This window comes from Bos javanicus, chromosome 15 (assembly GCF_032452875.1).
Source record: "Bos javanicus breed banteng chromosome 15, ARS-OSU_banteng_1.0, whole genome shotgun sequence".
Classification (NCBI taxonomy): Eukaryota; Metazoa; Chordata; class Mammalia; order Artiodactyla; family Bovidae; genus Bos; species Bos javanicus.
Window position 1 is genome coordinate 21,570,165 of NC_083882.1, and position 12,503 is coordinate 21,582,667.

At 40.6% G+C, this 12,503-nt stretch overlaps 1 protein-coding gene across 1 annotated transcript in view; it reads left to right on the forward strand.

Moving 5' to 3' along the window:
* Positions 1–262: 262 nt before the first annotated feature.
* The window catches only part of POU2AF2 (POU class 2 homeobox associating factor 2), a 39,083-nt gene continuing 26,842 nt past the window's right edge, over positions 263–12,503 (forward strand). Inside the window, exons 1-2 of the mRNA XM_061440247.1 lie at positions 263–400; positions 10,553–10,662. Of these exons, the coding sequence (XP_061296231.1) occupies positions 391–400; positions 10,553–10,662 (120 nt within the window). The 5' untranslated portion in view covers positions 263–390. The remainder of the gene's footprint in view (positions 401–10,552; positions 10,663–12,503) is intronic.

Here is a 12,503-nt window from a genome sequence, read left to right on the forward strand (position 1 = left end):
CCGAACTCTATGTAAAAAGGATAAAAAATTCCACAGCTATTCATAAAACAAATAATAGATTCCTTGTTTCCATAATAAATGTTTAAGAGAGTTTGTTCCTAATGGAAACTCATTGTTACTGAATAAAAATCTACTTGGGGAGGGAAAAAGTACCTTCATATATAATCTACACAGGGGATGCAAATTGTAGAGAAACAGACACCAAAGGATTTGCATTTAATCAAATCTAAAGCAAGTCATTTCAGAAGCATCATTACCATGTACAGAAGCCTTTCCCATCAGAATCAGGCTGACCTTTCCAGAAGACTGGCTCCCTTGTCAAGGAAAATCCACCATTCACCTGAAATCCTACGTTGCCATTAAGAAAGAAATTTACCAGAACCATCCAGAATGGAAAGTGGTGAGTCAATATCGATTATCTAAAACTTTTTTTAAAACTTGAGAATCCTAGTGTTTATTTTTGACATCACAAAGCTGTAACAGAAAGCAAAGGACAAGAAGAAATATCCCTAACTCTAGCTAGAGCATGAAAAGCTATCAAAACACAGACCAGAGATCAACAACTTAAAACTCTTGATAATATTTTCACAATTCTGTTCACATTTAATTACTAATTGTCGGATTTATTTTGCTGTATCAAGTACATGAGAGTATGTTTTCTGAAAGATCAATTATGCTGAACATTACTTTTATAAAATAAGAACCTGGATATTAAAGCATTCTTTTCCAGTATAGCCATATAGTATATCAGATGTAACAACTTCTAGCAAGTTTTCAACTGTAAGGAAAATGAAGGAGAAGAATCCACATTTATGGACAGCTTGAAATATCTTTTATTCATGCATCTTGCTTTTAAGATTAAGGATGAAGGGCTTTCCACGTACACATGGTAAGGAAGAGCTGTTATTACACGAATTCAAGCTGTATATAGATCTTTCCCAGATTGTTCACTCTGAGGATACAGATATTAGTGTCAACATAACAGTATTAGTCTAATATTAGTGTCAAGTTTGTGTTTCAGACACAAACTTGAGATTTAAAAGTTAGCATTGTAAATGTTAATAAATGATAATAGAAGAAATATTCTCTAAACACTTTGTAAAGTAGCTTGAAAGAAAAATTAATATTTTTTTAAATTCTACTGCTCCTCAAAGACTGATCCCAAAAGATTTTTTAAAAGCCTTAAGAGCATCTGTCTCCTGCAGTACAGAACTGGTTATAAATGGAAGTTTTAAGTTTTTGGATCCAGTTCTGAGGCTTAAAAAGTGCCAGGGGGTGACTACTGGGAGGGGCTCGTGGGTGCCTACGGTAAAGGGTAAACCAAACTTCTACAAAATCCTCACATATTAACTAATTTAGCTCCACTTCCTTAAAAGTTTTCATCTTTATTTCAGAGTGAAATTTCATAAGCAGTATATATAAATTAACATACTGAACATTTCCCGATTAGTTGCTGAACTTGTTTTTCCTTGTGTTCTCCTGGAGGCTTCCCATAATAAACTAGTATAGTATCATTTCCCCAGACCAGGAGCAGAACCACAGACACTGAGCCTTGAGTGGGCATGGAGGTAGCACTGTATTCCTACATGGGGATCTGCCTCCTCTTGGGGAGAGGGCTCTTGTCCTGAACAAGACAGGCTGAGGTTGGTGGGGACTGAGAGGGGTACCCACAGCCCCAGAACTGGCACCTGAGCCAGACTGTGGGCCCACTCACTGTATTGCCACTGGCCTGTCCAAGACCTCACTCTTGGCACTTCCCTGACAAGCAGAGAAATGGAACCACTGTGGATGCTGTTCACCAGTAATCCATCATTCAGGATGTTTATTCTGTTCTACTTGAGTGAGAGTGTACCTGCGTTTCATACCATCAGGAACTACAATTCAGAGAGACATCATCTCTTATCTTAAATTTACCATTGTCTAATGCTGTAACTCAAAATATGAATTGTCTTCTAAAGTTATGGAATGGTTTTTTGTTTCATCCTCATTTTGTTTCAAACTCTCTTTTTATTCCCTTACCTTATGTAACACACACCTGCTTAGAGACTCTAAAGAATTTAAAAGCAAGAAAATGTATTCCAGAGACTGTCATAAAAAGTAGTAAAATAAGGTGCTTCAAATGTCATAAATGTATTTTATATTTCATAACTAAAAACAATTGAGGAATATCCTACATTTTTAATAACAAGTTGCAGAATGTATGAGTTTGATTTGACAGAAAAAAAAACTTAAATTTTCAGAAACAATATTAAAGCAATAACATCATTAAATCTACTATGGACCAAGTTCTTCTTCAAAGTGAACAGGAATTAGGAAAAGGCGTGACTGAGACAATTTGCTAAGTATACATAGTCACAATAATAATGCAGAAATTTTTCCCCAAAATTCGAAAGGATGCATGGATTCTTATTAACAAATTTGCTTGTGCTTTCTCTCTGGAAACACGTCTTTGTTTTCTCAACAACTGATCTGAATGTATCTAGAATATTTGAATAAAAACTCTTCAGCATCTCCTGGTTTATACAGGTGTGCATTCTTTAAATAGACACAGTATACAAGGGGGAAATGATTTGAAAGTAGGAATATTGGCAATATTTTTAAACTCTAAATATCATTCCTCTTTTAAAAAGGATAGGGTAGGTTAAGGAACTTTCAGAATTCCCCAAAACAGGAAAAATAATCTAGGTAATAAGTTTAAAGAATTGTTAAAGTTTCCATGTTTTAATAAGATGTATTTTAATTAACCTTTTTTGTATCCCCTCAGAGCCTGGTTTATCCCCATTGTCCTTGTTTTCTTAACACCCATGCTCCAGATGAAACTGATCTGCCCCACATTCTAAAGATCTCCAGCCTTCTTTCTGTGCCCCCATTTTCCTCAGATTCTCTAAGGCATTTTATTTACTCCACAAATAGTTATTAAACACCTACCAAGTACTCTTGCCTGGAAAATCCTATGGATGGGGAAGCCTAGTAGGCTGCAGTCGATGGGGTTGCCAGGAGTTGGACACGACTGAGCAACTTCACTTTCACTTTTCACTTTCATGCATTGGAGAAGGAAATGGCAACCCACTCCAGTGTTCTTGCCTGGAGAATCCCAGGGACGGGTGAGCCTGGTGGGCTGTCGTCTATGGGGTCGCACAAAGTCAGACACGACTGAAGTGACTTAGCAGCAGCAGCAGCAGGTGCCAGATACTTGACACCACTGATTATTCCTCTTTCTCTACACTTCCTCTTTCCATCATGCCCCTGTTGCTACCATGCCACAGCATCACATACCTACATATCTGCCCTGTCCCCCACCCGCATCTGCCTTGACCATCCCCATCCCCTCCCTTTCCCTGGGCATCAGAACTATCACCTTTTCCCAGGGCTTGGATTTCTACTCCTTTTGCTAAAAAGTCTTCTTGAAGAACTTTATTTCCATAGTTCTAGTTAGCATAGTTTTAGAGAGGTTTCTTAGATATGCAATTCTAACCCTGGTCAAAGTTCTCATCTATCCAAAGGATAATTTCACTTTATTAAGCCACCACAACCTCAGAGTCAGCATATTCAAAACGGAACTCTTTTTTCCATGTCAGAACCAATCTTCCCTGGCTTCTTGGGTTCTCTTCTTAATCATAGTAATATGTGTCTGTACATGTGTGTGTGTGTGTGTTCTTTTGAAAAAGACGTTTAAGATTCCTTAAACCTGCCCTTTCCTGTTCATTTCCAAAGTTTCTGGCTAGCCTGTCACTGTGTTATCATTTCCCATCCTCTCTGCATCTGCATCATAACCCATCCTGAGGTGTGCCCTTAGATTAATCTTCCCCCCAGAATTCCAATTCTTTCTAAATATGGTAAAGTCATAATACTCCCCTATTCAAAAGGATTAGTGATGTTCACCATCTACAACCTAAAGAATAGAATTTTACAGCCTGATTTTCAAGATATTCAATATTTCCATTATTCTCAACCAAAAAAATATATATATACTTTCAACAGATATTTACTGGAGGGCTACTAATTGCCTTTCCATTACTCTGCCTGGAGAATTCCGTGAACTGTATAGTCCATGGGATTGCAAAGAGTTTGACACAAATGAGCAACTTTCACTTTACTAAGTGCCAAGTACTGTTCTAGGCAATGGCACTTAAAATGTTCCAATGAGTTAAAACAAGCAAAGATTCCCATCCTTGCGGAACTTACACTTTAGCAAGGAAAAGGAAGACAATTAACAATAAACTTAATAAATAAGGAAAGTACATAGGATATTTAAAAAGTGACAAGTGCCACATAGAAAAAGTAGAAGAGGGTAATTGCAACTTTAAATTAAATATGTTCTCCTTGAGAAAATGACATTTGAGCCAAATCTTGAGGGAGACAAGGGCATTTAGTCATGTGGGTGATGGAGGGAAGAATATTCCAGCTAGAGGGGACAGCCTCTAATGCAAAGGTCCTAAGGCAGAAGTGGTGTGGTTGATGTGTTTCAGAAACTGTCTGGAGTACATATAGTATCACGAGCTGAGATCAGAGGTGTGGGGGCACAAGTTTATGTTGGGCTATCGTGAGGACCTTGGCTTTTACTCTAAGTAAAATGGAGAGCCATTGTGTGGTTTTAAGAGAACTGAGGCAACTGGAATTTGTTTTAGAAAGAATTACTTTGGCTGCTGTGTTGAGATAGACTGGGGATGGAGGAAGAATACAAGCAAAGAGATGGGTTGGAAGGCTACTGCCATATCTTTATGAGAGATGACAGTCACTTGTACCTGGATATTAGCAGCAGGTCGTGGCGGGGAGCCGGGGGAGGCACTTCCCTGTGGCTCAGATGGTAAAGAATCTGCCTGCAATGCAGGAGACCTGGGTTCAATCCCTGGATTAGAAGATCTCCTGGAGAAAGGAATGGCTAACCACACCAGTATTCTTGCCTGGAAAACTCCATGGACAGAGGAGCCTCATGGGCTCCATGGGGTTGCAAAGAGTCAGACACAACTGAGTGACTAACAAACAGATTACCAGTAGAGCTGGAGGAAAATCTGCAGATTCTGGTCTGTTTCATAGGTGGCACCATCAGAAACTCCTAAAGGATGGATTGTGGGCTATGAGAGAAAAGAGAGGAACCAAGAGTGATTCTATAGCTTCTGGGCAATCAGAAGAATGGAGTTGCCAATCAACTGAGATAGGAAGGGGTCTTCCCAGGTGGCACAGTGATGAAGAATCCACCTGCCAATGCAGAATATGCAAGAGATGCAGGTTTGATCCTGAGGTTGCAAAGAATCCCTGGAGTAGGAAATGGCAACCCACTCCAATATTCTTGCTTGGAAATTCCATGGACAGAGGAGCCTAACAGGCTACAGTCCATGGGGCTGCAAAGAGTCGGACACAACTGAGCCCAGCACCACCACCACCACCGAGACAGGAAGGTTTCAGATAAGTAAATATAGAGGGAAGAACAAAGTTCAGAGGTGGGTATCTGGAGTTTGAAATGTCTACTATACATCTGAGAAAAGATGGACATCGAGGTCTAAAGTCCAGGATAGGTCTGGGCTAAGGGTACCCATTTGAACTTCATCTACATATTGATGGCATTTAAATCCATTAATTCCAGTGACCTTAGTTTGTTCCCTTTATTTCCACATGCCTTTCTCTTTCCCGCCTGCCTCTGTCTTTGCTCATGCCAAGTCTAATATACAAGACCCTTCTCCCTCCTCCTAACCTATCCACGTCAGTCTGAATCGAGCTTAAGTCCCACCCCTTCCCACAAAGTTTTCATCAACAAACCAAAACACACTCTTCCCCCTCCCTTAATCCCTCACAAGTGAATGTCTATTTCTCTCACTAAAATAAGATGTCTTTGAGGACATCTGTTATAAGTTCTAAATTTATTTTGCATCCCCTGTGGCATATAGCCCCATATTTTGCACTAAAGTCAGTGCCAACCAGCACATAAGACTGATTTTTTTATGGCAAAACTTCAGACGTTTTGATCTGTTTGTTTGTCATCTCGTGAATTTTATCCCTCTGTTAGTCTCCATGTGGTTATTTGTTAAACTTATTTAGAGTAGGTATATTTCCTCTAGGCTTTTTGGCATACATATAAAACATAAATAAATAATTTAGATTGAACCCATCAATTAAAAAGCCCTTCCCAAAAAAAGTAAAAACAAGAGAGTCTGCAAACACACAAAGGGTCAGCCTCGACCTCTTCAACATTCACCCCAAACTTCTCAGACCCAAGTCCACACCTCCATCAATCAGCCAGACATTCCCCCTTTTTGCTCAGCTAGGAATGCCTAGGTTAGAGCTGGCCCCCGCCTCCACAGAAAACTTATAAAACCCCTGCTGCTGCTGCTAAGTCGCTTCAGTCATGTCCGACTCTGTGAGATCCCACAGACAGCAGCCCACCAGGCTCCTCCATCCCTGGGATTCTCCAGGCAAGAACACTGGAGTGGATTGCCATTTCCTTCCCCAATGCAGGAAAGTGAAAAGTGAAAGTGAAGTCGTTCAGTCGTGCCCGACTCGTAGCGACCCCATGGACTGCAGCCCACCAGGCTCCTCCGTCCATGGGATTTTCCAGGCAAGAGTACTGGAGTGGGGTGCCATTGCCTTCTCCATAAAATCCCTACTCATTTGTATATCTTTGGTTCTCAGACTTCAGAGAACATCAGAATCACCCGAAGGGCTTGTTAAAACACAATTGCTGGGCCCGCCCCTACAGTTTCTGATTCAGTATATCTGAAGCAGGACCTGAGAACCTGCATTTTTAACACATTCTTAGCTAATGCTACTGTTCCTGACCCAAGGTTCACACTCTGAGGATCACTGGTGTGTACTCTCACTTGGAGTTCTCTGTCTTGCTTTGACTCCTGTTTTGTTCTCAATTTTAGTGCTTGAATCACTCTCATATACCAGGCTGCTAGATGGGCACCAGAGGCATCTTAGTTACTGACCACATGCTCCAACCACCACCCCTCCCCTGCCCTTCTTTATTCCAGGCTCAAAGATTGAAAGCCAGTTTGTGCCCTTGACCCCAATTTCTTGCTTCTTTTTGAAGATCTCCTTCCATCATTTTTCCCCTTTCCTAAATTTTCAGTCCCTCTCTCTTCCTGTTCAAATTCTCAAATATCTCCTATCCAGGAACTCACTAAATGGATAAAAAAACATACGCAAACCTCTCCTTGACCCTGTAGTTCTCTCCACTGATCATCCAACCTCTTGTTTCCCTTTCTACTTCAAACTTCAAGAAGTAGTCTCCCTGTCTCCCCCTCTGCCTTTGACATTAGTACCTGGCTTCTGGCGGCCTCACCCTCCCAAAATTGATCTTACTAAGTCAACACCAACCACTGGAGTGAAAGCAATGGATGTTTTGCAGTTCTTATCTTCCTGGACAATTCTTCTATATCTCATTCTTTTTCCTTCTTTCTCAAAATTCCTTCCCTCAAATTCTGTGATGTCTTATTCTCTTCTTGTTGTTGTTTTTCTGGTTCTTCTCTGACCATTTCTTTTTCACTAGGATCCCCTTCATCTCCTCTGACAACTCTTCAAATGTGGATATTCCCCAGGCTTCTATTTTTGATCATTTGGTCTACAGCTTCCCAAACAGTGTGTCAGGAATCATCATTGTAGGAGTTCCCAAAATAGTGATCCTCCTGAACACCTCTTCCACCTCCCTCCCCATCCCATCCCTCTGGTTGCTGATTCATGCCATGAATGGTGCACATGTGCTAAATTGCTTCAGTCATGTCTGACTGTGACCTGTAGCCCTCCAGGCTCCTCTGTCCATGGGATTCTCCAGGCAAGAATATTGGCATGGATTGCCATGCCCTCCTCCAGGGGATCTTCCCTACCTAGGGATTGCCTCCTGCATTGGCAGCTGAGTTCTTTACCACTAGGGCCACCTGGGAAGCCCATGCACAATGGTATGGTTCTAATTTGCAAACACTCCAAGAAAGTTTATTCTCTTTCTTGGTTTCATTACTACTGGCATTATGATGGCTCTGAAGCTTGTATACCCAGACCAATCCCATGGTGGAAGCCTGAGAATCACCCTTGAATGTTCCCTCCCCTTTCCCTCCTACATCTAAATAATAATTTCCAAAGCTGTCCTCTCCTTGCCCTCCTATCAACCCTTACTCAGACCCCACAATCTCTTGGCTGAATTATCCTGGAGTCCTGCTGACTGTTCTCCCTGTAGCTCTGTGATTCTTAAATCTGAATCCGCCCTTCATACAGCTGTTAGAAAAGTCTATCTCAAATGCAAATCTAACCACACTACCCCCATACTCAGAAGCCTCCAATGGCTCACTGCCGACAGGATGAAGCCCGAACTCCTTTACCCACGAGAAACTTTATGACTGAGGCCCATTCATTTCCTTTCCCCAACCTCATTTTCTCCCTCCTTCTGGTCTTGCCTCCAGGCCTTTGTCCTGCTGCCCTCCATACCTGGATTGTTCTTGCCCATTATCATCATACCCACCTCTACTATCGCCTTGCCTTCCCTAAATCCGTCCCCATACTCATGAAGAACTGACACGCTCTGTTTTTCTGAGTATTCTGTTCGTGCATATTTCTGTACTTGTACTTAGCACATTTGCCTTATAATTGAGTATTTCCTGCCTCCCACAAGATAGCATGTTCTTTTGTATTCCCAGCTCTAACACAATGCCTGACACATAAAAAATACTCAATAAATTATTGATAAATAAATGTACCCTTAGAGTTTTCCCCCAAAATAAGGCCTCAGACACAATTCTAAGAGCAATACTTAGATTCCTTTGGAACAAACATAAAATCCTTAAGCTTTCAATTTGAGGCTGATTTGAAAGAGATACTTCAAGCCTCTTTAACTAATACAATTATGTAAAGTTTAAAAATTAAATAAAATTAAAAAAAACAAGATACACAGACAAAATCCTGTCAAAATAAGACCCAAAGGATCAGTTAAATAACTTTGTTTTGCCAAAATCAGATTGCATGTGAACTTTATTTGAATTGAATGATAAATTGTCTTGGAACCTAGTTTTTTTTTTTTTTTTTTTGTCTCCCTCATTGTGTACAGACATTTTGTATTTACTTTGGTACTTTTTGTAACATTTTCATATGCATATCTTATAAAATTTTGCAGTCAGTTTTAGAGAGATTATTATACCCATTATACAGATGAAAAAAAAACAGGGCTGAGAAATTGTAATTTTCCCAAGTCAGTGGCTCATACGAAGTCAGCAAGCACTGATCGCCAGGTCAGCAGCCTCTTTCACCCAACGGTCCACTCTATCTCTCATTTTGATTTGGGTTTCTTCTTTCTTTCCTTCTTCTTATTCTTTTTGTAATAAGATTTGACTCATAAGTCAATCCTAGACTAGAGAAGATGTTTTGGTTCTATGCCGTACAGACTAATGCGGAGTTCTGTGCCTGCTGAAAGTGCTGGTAAGCCAGCAACACCTCAACTAAAATGAACTGAAACCAACCAACCTACTATAGAACAAGGAGTTCAGAGTTAGAAAACATCTTGTAATTCCTGTAGTCCAACTGCTAATTCAGTGCTTAAACGCTTTCTATAACACTCCAGACGAAAGGTGCTTCTGTCCCTGCCTGACCACCCTCAGTGACAATGAAGTCACTGCTTACAGCAGGAGTGGCGCCAATTTCAGAACATCGGGGGGATATTTTTGTCTATTGTCTGTTATCTCTCTGTTGTTTCATCGCAGTGAAAAGTGGAGATTTTTTGGTAATTCGAGCTACAATATGACCTAAAGCTGGATCCTAGCTCAGTTTACTAGCAGCTATGAAGCCTTTCAAATAACTTAGCCCCAGACCTCAGTTTCTTCATCTGTGAAGTGAATCAAATGAAATAACACAAGTAGCCTTGTATTTAACTTCAGAAATTAAAAATACATTAAGTAGGGGACTTCCCTGGTTGTCCAGTGGCTAAAGCTCCACACTTCCTATGCAGGTGAGCCAAGGTTCGATCCCTGATCAGGGAAGTAGATCCCACAGGCTGCAACTAAGACTAGTTGCAACTAAATAAATAAATTAATTTGAAAAAATAAAAATACATTAAGGATTAGCACAGTGAAGAGATTAAAAATAACTTCCTTCTTTAGAACATTATCTTCTTAAAACAGTTCAATTGACCTGTTCACCCACATCAGGTAGGAAGATGATGCAGCAAGAATGTCACTCTATAATCTGAATTATGCAAATCCAACTTCTGCATCATATGCTAAGCATTATTTCAAGTTGCATCCAATCCCTGATCTTGTAATTAGAGCATAAATTATAATCTTTCAGGAGTAAATCTTGGCAAATTAAGAATACAAAAAAGAGGACACTTTGAGGAGCTGTTGTATAAAGGAAGGAGAAGTGTTTCTTTCACTTAAGCAAATCTTGGATCGGTTTCTATCAGAGACCAGGCAATAGGACTAAATAAATGACCTCTGTTGAAACCACTTCAAATTCAAGTCTACCATTCTAATAAGAAAATAACATCACAAAAATTAGCCCTTGAATACATCCCTAGAGAGGTTAACCTAATTATACCATCTACATTTGATTCTTACTATTCCATTTGCTTAAGTCCCAGGAGACTACAGCAAACGAGTGTATCAAGGAGTGAGAGTGAAGCACACAGTGAAAGACCTACTGGCAGAAAAACGATCCAGGCAGACAAGTAACTCAAGATTTAATGTAAGTCTCAGTCAAATACGTTCTAAAGTCTTTGGGAACTACGTCCTCTATTATGGTTAGTTATCTCCCCTTCCTTTTATCTTCTTCACACCAGTCTCTCACCTCCTGAGTCTGATATTCTCCATAGCAAGTGTTAGCCAGGGTTTCCCTGGTGACTCACAAGGTAAAGAATCTGCCTGTAATGCAGGTGACCTGGGTTCGATCCCTGGATCAGGAAGATTCCCTGGAAAAGGGAATGACTACCCACTCCAGTATTCTTGTCTGGAGAATTCCATGGACAGAGGAGCCTGGTGGGCTACAGTCCACGGGGTCTCCATTGAACTGGCACACACTATATAATGACTATTATTAACATTATGGCACATCTGTCAGTCTATGAGCAAAGAATCCAAGAGCTCTATGAATCTATAGGTTGCCCACTTCAGCTCATGGACATGAAAGGATGATGTATCCTGACATTTCCATTTACTCCAGTCAGGAACTAGTAAAGGTTCATTTGGTAGAAATAATGCTGACCTTCACCCACAGCAGGGGAAGTCACTCATTCGTGTCCAACTCTGCGACTTCATGGACTGTAGCCTGCCAGGTTCCTCTGTCCATGGGATTTTACAGGCAAGAAGACTGGAGTGGGTTGCCATTTCCTTCTCCAGGGGATCTTCCTGACCCAGGGATTAAACCCAGGTCTCCCACACTGCAGGCAGACCTTCACCCCCATGTTATTCTAAATCTGATAGAGGCAACTTATGAACAAACAACTTCTCTGTAACATGCAAAATCAGATTTTAAAATCCTGGTAGGAATTGTCTTAAGTCTAAAATCTCTGTCTGTCACCCTTGTCTTCATAAATAGCTCTGCTCTATACCTACAATGTTTAAGTTAGTTACACCCAAATCTCCAACAATGATTCTTGAATGGAGATAGCAGTTGGGTATATAATCACTCATCTTATTGGGTGAAACATAACAACATGAATATCAGACATCCCCCAGGGCATTGCTAGGGTCAGGACATGGGAACAGATGACCAAGAATAAAGGAGGGTCCACATACAGCACCAAGCACAGGAGCTGAGACGCAGTGCAAACTGGTTCTTCCAGCGTGTTCTACTCCGAACATCAGCACCAGCTTCAACACTGCTGCAGAGTGAAACTTCTGGGACATGTTTCAAGTGAACTGACTCCAGATTCAATTTCCTGCCATCTAAGAACCCCTTTTATTTTGAGGTCTTCATTTCTTTGGAACCTCCTCTTATCTTCTAGTTCAACAAATGGAGCTTAGTTGATAAACAGAAATCTGAATAATTGGCTTCTCGTCTGCTCCTAGTACCATGTTTCTTCTAGAACTTCCTCAGGATCATCTGGGATGTGAGTTAAAAGCATCCCTATGAATCAAGTCTTTTGAGAGACAGAGAGAACTCAGGGTCTACTCTGAGTGAACCACAGCTGCATGGATGCAATGTGGAGTGCTTGGCCACTGCTACCGCCAGGGTTGTGAAACTTGCTAAAGTCCCAGGTGCACGGTCAGTTGGGAAGATAAGAGTAAAATGAGCACGATGCCATAGACAAGGAGCTGATAGTGTGTCTACCCCGTGAGTCAGGGCATGACTCCCTCCTCGACATCGTCACGGATACACACACACAACGATAAGGCGCTGTACCAGACAGAATTATATAACAAGACAAAAAGGTTCCTATTCAAATGGTGGAGGTAAATATATTTTTATTTAAAAATTCCCTAACATGATTTTTTTAAGCTCTGTGACTGTGTTTTCTTCATTTTTTTTTTTTGATGCATTAGCTTTTTTAAAAGACATAATATAAACAATAATAAGTCATATTATAT